The sequence below is a fragment of the Notamacropus eugenii genome, chromosome 1, assembly GCF_028372415.1.
Source record: "Notamacropus eugenii isolate mMacEug1 chromosome 1, mMacEug1.pri_v2, whole genome shotgun sequence".
Lineage (NCBI taxonomy): Eukaryota > Metazoa > Chordata > Mammalia > Diprotodontia > Macropodidae > Notamacropus > Notamacropus eugenii.
The window spans coordinates 302,557,104-302,572,587 of NC_092872.1; the positions used below are offsets into that span (position 1 = coordinate 302,557,104).

The 15,484-nt window shown below is 36.6% G+C and overlaps 1 protein-coding gene and 1 pseudogene across 3 annotated transcripts in view; both read right to left on the bottom strand.

Moving 5' to 3' along the window:
* Window positions 1–15,484, bottom strand: part of CCDC175 (coiled-coil domain containing 175) — a 118,737-nt gene that overhangs the window by 48,422 nt on the left and 54,831 nt on the right. For all 3 annotated transcript variants that reach the window (XM_072629348.1, XM_072629349.1, XM_072629347.1), the window contains exons 9-10: window positions 11,932–12,068; window positions 10,182–10,292 (exon numbers count right to left, since the gene is read on the bottom strand). In XM_072629348.1, coding sequence (XP_072485449.1) covers window positions 10,182–10,292; window positions 11,932–12,068 — 248 coding nt within the window. The remainder of the gene's footprint in view (window positions 1–10,181; window positions 10,293–11,931; window positions 12,069–15,484) is intronic.
* Window positions 130–8,624, bottom strand: LOC140529348 (aldehyde dehydrogenase 1A1 pseudogene; annotated as a pseudogene).

Sequence of the window (15,484 nt, forward strand, 5' to 3'; positions counted from 1 at the left end):
TAATATCTTTCATGATTTAGGGTTAGAGGTGCTCAGTCTTTGAAGATATGAAACCCTATCTCCTGTGGCATTCTTAGGAGTTCTCAGAAATCTTGATTGTGACAGTCTTGACTTTGGTATGTTCATGGAGACCATATTCTCCCAATTCTCTCCCATTTACAGACATCTTGAATCCACCAAAAGGGGTCTGAGGAGAAACCAAACTATAGCAATTCACTCAGACTTGAAGGGTAGAAGAAACTGTCAAGACCTTATCAAGATCTCTGCTAAAAATGCTCGCTGATAAACCATAATGGGTGTTGTTGGTTCTCTTGACTACTTCAGCGATAGTCTTAAACTTCATGATTTGTTCGACTGGTCCAAAAATCTCTTCTTTGGCAATGCACATCTCATCAGTAACATTGGAGAAAACTGTGGGCTGAATGAAGTAATCTTTGTCTCCCCATGGTCTTTCTCCACATTCCAATGTGGCTCCTTCCTTCTTCCCACTCTCAGTGAGGTCAAGCACTTTGGTATACTGCTCTTTTTATCATTCTGAGGGCCTTGGTATACTTCTGGGTTCAGAGGATTCCCCAGTGTGTATTTCTGGGCATGCTATATGCTCCTCCGAACAAACTCATTGTAAATGGACTTTTTCACAAAAAAGCCTTAATGCAGCAGTGCAGCACTGGCCCTGGTGGAAAACTAATCCAAAGTGCACAAATTCCACAACATTATGCATGTCAGCATCAGCAAATACAATGCAAGGGCTCTTTCCTCCCAGTTCCAGGGAAACCCTTTTTAGGTTGGTCTTCCCACCTGTCTCCTTAATTAGTAGGCCAACCTCTGCGGACCCTGTGAAGGCTACTTTATCTGCATCCATGTGAGAAGAAATGACTGCTCCTGCCGTGAGTCCATAACCAGGCACAATATTGACTACTCCTCATGGAAATCTTGCCTCTTTAATTAACAATGCTGCATAAAGAGCAGTTAGTGGGCTCTGTTCTGCTGGTTTGACAATTATGGTGTTTCCACAGCAAAAGGCAGGTGCAATTTGCCACATAAGCATAATCAAAGGGAAATTCCTAGGAATGATTTGACCACAAACACCAATAGGTTCATGCCTTGTATATGAGAAAAACTTTCCATCAATTGGGATTGTACAACCCTGCACCTTATCAGCCCACCTTGCATAGTAGTGTAAAACATTCACATAGGGGCCTAAATCCATGATGTAGGCTGTGGGGAAGACTTTTCCAGCATCCATTAATTCTATTGTTGCCAAGAGTAGATGATCTCTTTCAATCCAATCAGTCTGTTCAGGAGCTGACTTCTCTGAAGCATTCGTTGTCCTCCATGGGAACCCAATCTGAAAAGCCTCCCTTACTGCCTTCACTACCTTGTCCACATCTGCTTCTTTTATCTCCTTCTACATCACAAATGTTTTCTTCAGTAGCAGGGTTAATGACTGGGAATTTCTTGCTCTCACTAAATCATGCCATTCATTGTTTATATTATCTTAGTATATTGAATTTTGCAGTTGGTGAGTGGGGCAGGTATGGTCCCCTCTGCTGGATTTGCTGAGGTCTGTTTCTTAGACAAAATTTCTGGGCTGGGCCTGCTCTCCATACCGACTGGAGCCTGCTTAGAAAACTGTCCAGATTTTTTTTTGAACAGGAGGGCAAAATGAAACAAGCATCCCCTAGTCACTTTCCAAAACAAACCCCAAAATGAAAATTCCCAAAGACATCAGAGCTGAAATCCAGAATTTTTTGCTAAAAATGCAGTAAATAGCCAGTGAGATTTTAAGTACCAAAGAACAATAGTTGGCATCACAAATTTATTAGCACTATCATAAGTAGTGGAGAGCATAGAATACAATATTCCAAAAGACAAAAGGTATAAGCTTATAACAAAAAATAATTTTCCCAGAAAAAATGAGCATACTTAAAAAGAAAAGGAACAACTGGACAAATGGAAAAGTATGTGTAAAAGTTAACTGAAGGAAATGACATTAAAAATTAGAATTGGGCAAGTAGAAGCTAAGGACTCTATGAGACATCAATCATCAGTTAAACAGAATCTAAAGAGTAAAAAAAGAAAAGAAAATGTAAAATATCTCATTGGAAAAACAACTAACCTGAAAATAGACCTAGGAGAGAAAATCTAAGAATTATTGGTCTACCAGAAAGTCATGGTGAAAAAAATAGCTTGGACAATATCTTCCAAGAAGTCTTCCAGGATACCTGCCCTGAAGTCCTAGATGCAGAGGGCAAAGTAGTCATCAAAAGAATCCCCTGATCACCTCCTGGACAAGATCCCAAACTGAAAACACCCAGAAATATTGTTGCCAAATTCCAGAACTATCAAGTTAAGGAGAAAATGCTGCAAGCAGCCATAAATAAACAATTCAAAGATCAAGGAACTACAGTCAGGCTCACATAGGACCTTGCATCTTCTACATTAAAAGATCCGAGGGACTGTAATATGATATTCTGTAAGGCAAAGGAGCTTGGACTACAACCAAGGATCAATAACCCAGCAAAACTGAGCATAATATTTTAGGCAAGGAGATGGACATTCAATAAAATAAGGAATTTCCAGACCTTCCTGATGAAAAGACCAGAGTTTAATAGAAAATTTGATCTTCAAATACAGGACTCAACAGAGGCATAAAAAAAATAAACAGGGGGAGAAAACTTGCTATTGAATATGAGCAAACTGTTTATATCACTATATGAGAGGATGATACTTGTTAATCCTGAGAATTGCATATTTATTATGATATTTAAAAGGGATATACATAGATAGAGGGAGTGGGTATAAATTGACTGATATAATGATTAAAACATGATTAAAGGGTATGAAGGGATTGTAATGGGATAACAGAAAAGGAGGAGGCAGAAATATGTAAATTACATCACAGGAAGAGTCACAAAAAGATATTATAGTAGAGGGAAAAAGGGGAGGGAGATGAGCATTGTTAGAGATTTATTCTCATCTGATTTGGTTCAAGGAGAGAACAACATACTCAGTTAAGTATAGAAATCTAACTTGCCGTATAGGGAGTAGGAAGGGAAAGGGGAAAGAAAAGAGAGGGGAGGTTAAAAGGGAGGGAAAAAGTAGTAAGGGAAAAGGGGACTAAAAGGGAGGGGGCCTGATAGAAGGGAGGGAAGACTGAGAGAGGTGGTGGTCAAAAACAAAACTCTACTGTGGAGGGGAAGGGAGAAATAAAAGCATAAACGGGGGAAATGGGAAGGAGAGAAGACACAGACAGTAATCATAACTGTGAATGTGAATAGGATGAACTCTCCCATAAAGCAGAAGGGGAATAGCAGAACGAATTAAAAACCATAATCCTACAATACGTTGTTTACAAGAAACACATTTGAAACAGGAGGATAAACCCAAGGTAAAGGTAAAAGGTTGGAGCAAAATATACTATGCTTCCACTGATGTAAAAAAGGCAGAGGTAGCAATCCTACTCTAAGACAAAGCAAAAGTAGAAATAGATCTAATCAAAAGAGATAAGGAAGGAAACTATATCCTGCTTAAAGGCACCATAGATAATGAAGCAATATCATTATGAAACATATATGCTCCAAGTGGTATGGCATATAAATTTTTAGAGGAGAAATTAAGGGAGTTACAGGAAGAAAAAGGCAGCAAAATTATATTAGTGGAGGACCTCAACCTCTCCCTCTCTGAACTTGATAAGTCTAACCTCAAAATAAACAAAAAAGAAGTTGAGGTGAATAGAACTTTGGGTAAGGTAAATATGATAGATCTCTAGAGAAAATTGAAGGGGAATAGAAAGGAATATACCTTTTTCTCAGCAATACATGGTGCATACACAAAAATTGACCATGTACTTGGGCATAAAAACCTCACAATCCAGCACAGAAAGGCAGAGATAGACAATGAATCCTTTTCAGAAAATAATGCAAAAAAAATTATATGTAGTAAAGGGCCATGGAAAGATAGACCAAAATTTAATTGGAAACTTAAATAATCTACTCCTAAAGAATGAGTGGGCTAAACAACAAATAATAGAAGCAATCAATAACTTTATTCAAGAGAATGACAATAATGAGACAACCTACCAAAACTTATGGGATACTGCTAAAGCAGTTCTTAGAGGAAGTTTTATATCATTGAATGCCTGTATGAATAAAATAGAGAAAGAGGAGATCAATGAACTGGGCATGGAGCTGGAAAAACTAGAAAAAGAACAAATTGAAAATCCCCCAGTAAATACCACATTAGAAATACTGAAAACCAAAGGTGAGATTAATAAAATTAAAATTAAGAAAACTATTGAACTAATAAATAAAACTAAGAGTTGGTTTTAGGAAAAAATAAATAAAATTGATAAAACTTTGGTCAATTTGATTAAAAAAGAAGAAAAGGAAATTACCAAGATCAAATGGTAACATCAAAAATATTGTTTGTAAATTGACACTGTAGATGAACAATGAACTTGTTCCAGAATTGAGGGGGATAAAGATAGAATGGATCACATTTAAGAATTTATGCCTTGCAAAGTTGCAGGTTACAAAACAAACCCACACAAATCTTCTGCATTTCTGTATATTACTAACAAAGCCCAACAGCAAGAGATAGAAAGAGAAATCCCATTTAAAGCTAGGGTAGGCACTATAAAATACTTGGGAGTCTACCTGCCAAAACAAATCCAGGGACTATATGAACACAATTACAAAACACTTTTCGCACAAATAACATCAGATCTAAGTAAGTGGAAAACCACCAGTTTCTGATGGGTAGGCCGAGCTAACATAATAAAAATGACAATTCTACCTAAATTAATTTACTTACTCAGTTCCATACCAATCAAACTATCAGATAATTGTTTTCTAGAGCTAGAAAAAATAGTATCAAAATCCATCTGGAAGAACAAAAAGTTCAGAATATCAAGGCAGCAAATGAAAAGAAATGCTAGGGGAAGGTGACCTAGCTCTACCAGATCTCAAACTGTATTTTAAAACATCAATCATCAAAACCACTTGGTACTGGCCAAGAAACAGAAGGGTAGACCAGTGGAATATTTTAGGTACTCAAGACAGAGTAGGCAATGAATATAACAATCTACTGCTTGATAAATCCAAGGACCTCAGCTTCTGGCATAAGAACTCACTGTTTCACAAAATTGCTGTGAAAACTGGATAGCAGTGTGGTGGAAAGTAGACATACACCAATGCCTGACACCATACTCAAGAACAAAGTTCAAATGGGTACATGATCTAGGTATAAAGATTGATACTATAAACAAATTTGTGGTATTTATCAGATTTATGAAGAAGGGAAGAATTTTTGACTAAACAAGTGATAGAAAGCATTATGAAGTACAAAATGGATAATTTTGATTACATTAAACTGAAAAGTTTTTGCACAACCAAACTCAATGCAACCAAGATTAGGAGGGAAGCATAAAACTGGGAAAGTATTTTTGCAACTAGTGTCTGTGATAAAGGCCTCATTTCTAAAATATATAGAGAACTGAATCAAATGTACAAGAATACAAGTCATTCTGCAATTGATAAATGGTCAAAGGATATGAACAGGCAGTTTTCAGGGGAAGAATTTAAAAGTTATGTATAGTCACATGAAAAAATGCTCTAAATCACTATTGATTAGAGAGATGCAAATCAAAACAACTCTGAGGTACCACATCACACCTATCAGGTTGGCTAACGTAACAAAACAGAAAGACGATAAATGTTGGAGAAGATGTGGGAGAGTTGAAACACTAATTCATTGTTGGTGGATCTGTGAGCTGATCCAACCATTCTGGACAGCAATTTGGAGCTATGCTCGAAGGGCTACAAACTTGTGCATACCCTTTGACCCACTTCTAGGACTGTATCCCAAAGAGATCATAAAAATGGGAAAGGGTCGCACATATACAAAAATATTTATAGCAACACTCTTTGTGTTGGTCAAAAACTGGAAATCAAGGGGATGCTCATCAATTGGGGAATGGCTGAATAAATTATGGTATATGAATGTAATGGAATACTATTGTGCTATAAGAAATGATGAAAAGGAAGACTTCAGAGATACCTGGAAAGACTTATATGAACTGATGCTGAGTGAAAGGAGCAGAACCAGGAGAACTTTGTACATAGCAACCACCACAGTGTTTGCCAGGAATTTGTCTGGTAGACTTAGCACTTCTTTAAAAACAAGGACTTAAATAATTCCCGATGGTCTCTTAAAGCAAAATGCCTTCCACATCCAGGGAAAGAACTATGAAATTCGATCTCAGAACGAAATAGGTCATTTTTCTTTGTATTATGTTTTGGTTTGTTTTATGATTTCTTCTATTCATTTTAATTATTTTATGCAACAGGACTAAGGTAAAAATGTATTTAATAGGAATGTATGTGTAGAACCTATATAAAGCTGTATGCTATCTATCTCAGGGAGGGAATGGGAGGTAGGGGGGAAGAAGAGGAGGGAATGGAAAATTCTAAGCTATATGGAAGTGATTGTAGAACACTGAAAACAAATAAAATAAATAAAGATGTAACAACTAAAAAAAGAATCTATGCTTTATTCTAGGGTTGTATCCCAAAGAGATGATAAAAATGGGAAAAGGACTCACATGGACAAAAATATTTGTAGCACCTCTTCTTGTGGTGGCAAAGAACTGGAAATTGAGGGAATGCCCATCAATTGGGAATGGCTGAACAAGTTATGGTATATGAATGTAATGGAATACTACTGGGCTATAAGAAATGATGAACAGGTTGACTTCAGAAAAACCTGGAAAGTCTTATATGATCTGATGCTGAGTGAAATCAGTGGAACCAGGAGAACAATAATAGCTACAGTGTGTGAGGATTGTTTCTGGTAGACTAAGCCCCTCACAGCAATGCAAGGACCTAAAACATTCCCAAAGGGGATTCTTGAGGCAAAATGTCATCCACGTCCACAGAAGGAACTATGGAATCAGAACAGAGAATGAAGCAAACCATTTCTCCTTGTATTATGTTTAAGTTTGGTTTGGTTTTTCTCATGGTTTCCCCCATTAGTTTTAATTCTTCTATGAAACATGACTAATGTGAAAATGTGTTTAATAAGAAAGTATGTGTAGAACACCACCCTCCCAAAGGGAAAGAGGAGGAAACAGGGAGAGTGGAAGGGATTAATAGAGAGGAAGGCAAATTGAGGGAGAGATTAGCTGTAAGTAAAATAAATTCTAATCTCAAAGTAGGAATCAAGAAGAGGAATTTAAAAGAAAAGAAAGTGACTGACCTGTGATTGGAGTCTGAGTGGGAGGAAGAGAAGATGGATATGGGAGCTGAAGCAGATCATATCAAAAATAGAGCACTATGCTGAGCTTTGTGTGCACTTGCATAAGGCTTAATGGAAAGGGGAATGGAAACCAGCAGAGCCCAGTTCTCTTCTGTAAGTAGTCATTTAGGTCAAGGACTGCAGACAGTGAAAGGGGTTGATACAATTTTGATGCCCAACTTTTATGGGATCCACTATTAAAGGGGAAGGAGTCAGAAAGTGAGTGATAGGGAAATAGAAGAAACTAAGGACTGAAATTACCAAGATCTCAGGAGAAAGAAAAATCAAGTTATTCTCTCCTTTTACCAGTCTATACTCTACCGAACTGCCAAAATAATTTTCCTAAAGTACAGTTCATTCTTGTTATCAAACTCTAATGGCTTCCCATTATTTCTGTGATTGAATATAAACTTTTTTGTTTTGTTTTCACGACCTGATCCCAACTTAATATTCTATTCTTGTTATAAATTACTTTCTCTTCTCACAAACTATGGTTCACTCAAATAAGCCTCATTGTTCTTTATATGTTCAGACCTTTTCACTGACTTTCTCTCATACCTAGAAAGCACTCCCACTTCACTTCTGCATTTTTGAATCCCTATGTTTCTTTCAAAACTATGCCACATGCTCTATGTGAATTCCTTCTTACTCCTTCCATCGGATAATACCCTCCTCATTCCCCAACACTACAAATTTTATCTTGTGTTTATTTTGTGTATATGTATGTGTATGTATATCTATATTTAGGTATATATATATATATACATGTATATGTAAATATGTGCATATATTATATATATATGTATAATAGAATAGAAAAATGTAAACTCCTTTAAGAAAGTGACCATTTAATTTTTTGTCTTCATATCCTCATCCCCATAATGGGCAGCATGGCATATTGATAGAGAGCCCAATTTGAACTCAGGAAGATTTGAGTGCAAATCTGGCTTCTGACATATACTGGCTCTGTGATCTTCAGTAAGTCACTCAATTTGTCAGTACTTTAGCCAACTCTCTAACACTTTAAGTTTCAGAGAAGGTGCCAACTGCATTTCTTCACCTGGGAATTTCCTACATCAATAAAATCAGGGATCTAATCCCTTTGTCTATCCTTATCCTATCTCCAACCCTTAGCATAATGCCTACTACACAGTTGGTGCTTAATAAATACTTGCTGACTGATTTCCTATGTCTAGTCAGTCTTCTAGTGCTATTAATTGACTCTTCAAGATATCACTTATATCAATCCTATTCCCCCTGCCACCATCTTAGACCAAGTATACCTTAGGTCATGTGTGAATTATTATGATAGTCTTACAGTTAGTCATTTTGCTTCCTTGGATTGATAATTGCACCCTTTAAAATGAGAAGTCTCCAGGATCATGTCTGTGAATCATGAATTTCATTCCAAAGACAATGATCCTGTAGAATAGACCCAGATATTTGTGATGCAAGAAATTGGCAAAACAAATGGAAGTGATTAATGTACTAAAAAAGAACTTGAGTCCATAGAATGGGCCCTGGAAGTGTTTCAAAGTGGTTTCTTGGCATAAGTGTACCTCACTTTGTAGAGCAGATATATTCCTGAAGAATATGGGTAAATAATTTTTCTGTAAATTGAATCAAATCATTTTTTTAAGTTCGGCATTTAAGTAAAAATTAAATTCCAGTTATTCAATGAAGAAAGTGACTTTTGAAAGCCTATCATCATAAATCTGATGGGGAAAGATAGCAGTTGTTATCTAACAATAATAACAACAAGTAACATTTACTTAATCTGTGAAGCACTTTACAAATATTATCTTATTTGATCCTCAAAATAACTTTGGAAGAGAAGTACTACTTGTTACTATTATTTTTCAGTCATGAATGGGGTTCATGACCCTATTTGGAGTGTTCTTGGCAAAGGTACTAGAGTGGTTTGTCATTTCCTTTTCCAGCTCATTTTACAAATGAGAAAACTGAGGAAAACATGGTTAAGTGAATTGCAGAGGATGACATAGCTGGTAAGTGTCCAAGCCTATATTTGGACTCAGCAAGATAAGTTTTCCTGACTTTAGCCAGGGCATTGTATCTACTGTACCGCCTAGTTGCCCTCTAAGTACTTTTATTTTTCCCATTTTACAGATGGAGGATGGAGGCATAAAAATTTCTTAGGTCTGATTTGAATTCAAGTTTTCCTGAGTATAGATCTAACTATGCACTGCAACACTTCACAATCATCTTAAACATCAGAGAAAGCACATGACTTGTATTTTGGAGGCCACATGGTGTTGAAACATAACTGACACCTGTTGGCAAGTATTATTGTCCCTGAGAACAGGGAATTTAACCACAGAAACATTGGGGTAGGAATGACACCATAGGGTAACATCCTGGTAATGAAACTGTAATGTGCACTGTTCATGAAGCCTTGTGCTCCTTCTATAGAGTATGCATTTAATGGGCATGCAAATATTGATGCTAACAAAAAATGGAACAAATTAATTATAACTGGGCAAAAGTGGCTAAAAAGAAAAACTTACTTTCCTATAGTTCTTTGTGACCTAACACAGATCTACAGTTAAAGGTTGCCCAGTTGATAAAGTGCTGGACTTGGCATCAAGAAGATTGGAGTTCAAATCCAATCTCTGAAAATTACTAGCTGTGTGATCCCAGGCAAGTCATTTGACTTCTGCCTCATCTGTGAAGCAGGGAGGATAACAGCACCCATCTTTCTGGGTTGTTGTGAGGACGTTATGAGATAATAACTGTAAAGCACTTAACATAGTTCTTGGAACACATTATGAGCTATTTAAAAATCAACTATTATAACTATCATCCATTTAGAAATGAACAAGGTAAAGAAAATCACCATGGTTTATAAAGTTTAAAAGGTTACATACCGAGAGAGCATCCGGAGATTTTCTATCGCCTCTTCCAGGGCTTTGATGTCCGTTAATCTTTTGGTTAGGAAGTTTCTTTTCTCATTAATAGTTTCTTCTAATTTGTCAACTCTAACCAGGAAAAAAAATAAACCTGCATTTTAGTGAGTTAAAGTTTTAAAAAGACATTCCTCCTCAACAGGAAGAAAATATCAATTAAGAAATAAGACCAAAAGCAAAAAGCATAAAGCGTTCAACAATTCATGATATCTGACCCAGGAAACCAGAAAGCCTTTCTGACCCTTCATTGTTTCTTTTGTATTAGAGTAGACTTGAGTGAAACAAGTATATTTAGTGAAAACCACTGAGGGACCCCTTGTGTCAGCCCCAAATGTCTCATTGGGCCCTGAGAAACCAAACAATAGAGATTCTGTTTTTCTTAAAATTCTTTTTGTGTTCCAAGATAGTCCTTGACAGAGACTGCTTTTATTTACTCCCAGACTGCCTTTGTTTACTCCCTTATCTCCTTTCCCAGACATTACCCTATGTTTACGTGACAGTCCTTGACAGAAGTTGCTAACTCTCTTACCTACCTCCCTTTGCCAAAAATGGCTCTTGTATACTTATTCCTTGTTGCTGGAGTAGATTTTCCATGGATAGATTGTACCCTCAAGGCTCAGCCAATGGGCTAAGAGGAAGAGGGTTAGGATGGGGATATTGTGGTCAGGGTCTATAAAAAACTGCTGGGCAGAGCATACCATCACTCTCCTCAGCCATCGCCATCTTGAGCACAGGCAGGAGTGCCCTTTCTCAAGAAAGCTGAATAAATATCTTTCTTTTTTGCTCCTTTGGTCAAGACTCTAATTTTATTAAGGGAGGGGGTCATACCACATAGACTTTTCAATAAATTCCTTTGATGCTCCAAATCACAGAAAGAAAAATAAATAAAGCAAGAGATGAAGGAAAAATTTCCATTGCTTTTATATTTCTGGGATGACATATAAGTTCTTGTTAAATGAATTGAATAAGCTTTATAAAATTGGACTTTTCCACTTCTTTTTACTCAGATCAAGGAGATGGGAAAATTAAAAATATTAAATTGCAAATAGTTAAACACAGTGTTTTTCCCCCTGATTTTGTGTGCGCACACACATGCATGCATGCATGTGTTTATGTATGTGTGTATTTTCTTATTCTTCACCTCACAAATGTCAACTGTTACTTCAGAGGAGTCTGGAAGAGCTGAGGATGCTATTTCATTTTAAGCCAATCAAGTTGTCCTCTAAAACATCCCTCATTGTTCTAGTAATCCATGAAAGAACTGCCTTCTGTGCATTGACCTGAGCTATTCTTGATCAATTTCAAATGGTGATAAGTTTCTTAAACTTATTGCATGTTATTCTAAGAAGTCTGTGCTTTGAATTACCTAGTTCTCACTTCAGAGGGCATCTGTTTGGGGGACAAAATCAATCTGATTTTTTTCTTGTGTGTAATTTAGAAATGAAACAGTGTTGCTAGTCCTAAAGTTGGTTGACCTGCTCCAAGGTGGAGAAATCATATTCAGTAATGTAAAGACAACAGACTTGGGGCATGACATGTTAAGTGTGGCTAAAAATCTAACATTTCATAGCATGATTGAAAAATTTATAGGTGAAAACTGGAATGTGTTTGAATGAAGAACCACCAATGCAAATCTCAGGAAAAGCATGACCCGACCACTTGGTGGCAGCATACTGAAATAGCTGACTGCAAATGATAGATGAAAACATACACTTCTTGGGTTGTTAGCATTGTTATACGATAGTCTTGTTCTTCTTGTAGAGCAGTTTTAAGCTGGTCAGTAAGGATTTTGTTTTTTCCTTTCAGATCAGTATTTCGTGCCTTTATCTTTGCAAATCTTTCCTTAGCCTGTAGAGAAACAAAATTAACAGAGTAAGAGATTTTCTTTTCTCCCTCTTTCTTTTCCTTCCATCCTTCCATATTTCCTTCTTTCTTTCCTTACTTCCCTTTTCCTCTCTCCCATTTTCCTTCCTCCCTCTCTCCATTCCTCCATATCTTTTTCTTTCTTTCTTCTTTTCTTTTTTCTCTCTTTCTCTTTCTTTTTCTCTTTCTTTCTCTCTTTCCAAGGTGAATGATCCCAATAACCAACCTACTTCCATCTCATCAAATCTTGAGAAGTGACTGAACTATTCTTTCCTAAGAGACTGAGGAATTCAGTAATTGCCTTTTCTGCTTCATTCTTCACCCACACTATGTAGGTTACGCAAAACATTTATGCCTAATTTTTTTTCTTTTAGGTTTGTTTTTTATTTACATCTTTTTATCATCATTTATTTTCTTTTTGAAAAAATGTATCTTACTTTCAATTCACAGAACAAAACAAGCATTCCCATTACAGTACAATAAAAAGATGATTTCACATGAAACTACAAATCTTCCATGTACAACCTGTATTCCCTCCAAATATACAACAAAGTTATGGTGTAAATTTTTTTTCTCCCCCACCCTAGAGATGGCTACCATTAGACACAAATACGCATACATATGTAAAATTATTCCATACATACTTCTATTTGTCAGTTCCTTTTCTGAATACAAATAGTGTTTTTCTTCATATTTCCTTTATATTTAATTTGTATATTAATTTACATTTTTGAAAGTCTTTTCCTTGGCAATGTGTGTTTCTACAATAATTGCATGAAGGAGGTGGGGATTGGGGAGGCAAATGGAGAGAAATTTGAATTTGGAGATTCCTCAGTATCAGAAGAATGGAAGAAGTCATAGAAGCAGTAGTTGGGCAAGAGGACAAATATGTTCTCACTACACCAGTGAGATGTAGCATGTGCCTGAGCAGAAACCCACAGGATCCAGCTTGATGTCTAACCATTCAATGAAAGATCTGAGAAAATTCCTTTTTCTGTGATTGATGGAGTCAGGGACCACCTGAAGAAATTTCTTGTTAACAGCATCATCACAGAGTCTAACAACCCAGATGACTGTATGGTGATAGTACTGAAGAATGGGAAGATACATTGCATAGAAACTTTTGGGACTCTAAATAAAGGAACTATAGTGGACAAATGCACCATGCCAAGAGTCAGATTGACTTAAATCATCTATTTGACATCCAAAGGTTCTCCAACATGTGCAGTGGATATTACTAGGTTCCCATGGGAGAGGAAGACAAGGAGATGACCATTTTTATCTCTCCAGCTGAATTTTTACCAGTTTGAACATATGCCCTATCCCCTAATGTTTCTCAGGAGAATCTTCCACTTTACAAAGAATGTTGGAGAAAGTCGTTTGAGACATGAACTACCTGCAAGTGTTGGTTTACCTTTGTGACCTCATTGTCATTGGGAAAGACCCTGGAAGAATAGGAGGAAAGACAGATGAAAGTATTATGTTCTTCAGCCATCTCAAACTCAACATGCCCAAAACTTTCTGTGGAAAGAAGTATTCTTGCCCCCATACCCAAAACCTCTCTTCTTTCAGACTTCAGTATTTCTGTTAGAAGTACCACCATCCTTTCAATATCCTAGGTTGATAATCTCAGCATTATCCTTAACTCCTCACTCCTCTCAACCTCTACATCCAATCAGCTGCCAAATATTACCATTTCTATCTCCACATTTCTTGAATCTATCCCTCTTTGCCTACTCACAGTCATATGAACTGTTCTCATCACTTCTCACCTAGATCTTTACAATCTCCATGCCTTAAACTTTTCACTACTCCAGATTATCCTCCACAATTTTTGCCTCAGAATTGATTCTCCTGAAGTTCAGATCTTCCTATGTTATTTTGCTATTCAATCAACTAGAGATATTCCTGTTGCCTCTAGAATAAAATATAAGCTTCTGTTTTGTTTTCAAAGTTTTTCACAATACATCTCACCTACCACACTAGACACATTTCCTATCATACATTCTTTTATCCAATCAAATTGACTTTCTGTATCTCACACAAGGCATTCAGTCTCTTTTCTCTGTGTTTTTGTATCGGCCATCTTGTATGTCTGGAATATACCTACTCTTTACACCCAACTCATGCTCTCTTTCTTTAAATCATATCTCAGTGACCTTCTGCATGAAGCATTTCCTTATTTCCCTACCCTCCCCAACGGCTAGTGATGTCCCCTAATCTATTTCAATAAATAAATATTTAACAGCTTCGTACATATTTATCAACTTTCTATAGATGCTGCTTATATTTTTATATCTGTACTTGTACTTGTCTTCTCCATTAGGATATAAGCTCGTTATGTGAAGAAATTCATTTATTGTACTAACCACCCTAAGCACCTAACACAATGCCTGGCACATAGCATCCACTTAATAAACACTTATTTAGCATCTAAAGCTTTTAGCTGAAAAGTGCCAGTTTTACAGAGTGTATTAAGTACGGGAAACACAAAATGTCAACTGCGAATTTTCTTACTGTTCCTTATATGTGATATATCATATCCTAACCCCCTCTATTTTTCACTGACAGTCCTCTATATCTAGAATTCTATCTCTTCATCTCTGTCTCCTGGCTTCCCTGACTTCCTCAAATAAAATGTCACATTTTGCAAGAAGCCTTTCCTAATCCTCCTTAATACTAGTTCCTTCCCTCAAAGAATATTTTGAAGTTACTCCGTATACGTTTTATTTGTATAGAGTTATTTACATCATGTCTCCCCCTAGCTCATTAGCTTCTTGAGAGCAAGGATTTTTGGGGGCATATTTATCTATCTATCTATCTATCTATCTATCTATCTATCTATCTATCTATCTATCTATCTCTATCCTTCCTTCCTTCCTTCCTTCCTTCCTTCCTTCCTTCCTTCCTTCCTTCCTTCCTTCCTTCTTTTCTTCTTCTCTCTTAAAAAATAGGTGCTATATAAATGCTTAATCTCTTCCTCTCAGTCTCCAGTGCTTATCACAGTGCCCAAAACACAGGCAGCACTTCATAAATGCTTGACCATGGTGTAAACATTGGTCCAGAAAAGAAAGAAGCTCTCTTAACTCCATTCAATCCAAATTCACTTTGAGATTTTTAGGACACTTCTAGGAAAATTATCACAAATTAGCAATTAGGCCACTATTGCTATGTCAGTGAATCAGCTAACATAAGCATATGCGATCTAAAGAGCAAGAAATGCAGGGCTGACTTAAAAGCCCCAAAATCCTTCGGCAGCAGAAGAAAGGGCAAATATGAAACAAGATTTCAAAGAATTGGTCAGCTGTTTCACGGATGTACTAGCATTGGTTTATACATCCCCAAACAGTCACTTTAAGGTTACAGAACTTTGGAAGTCATTATTTCTTTCGATACTAACA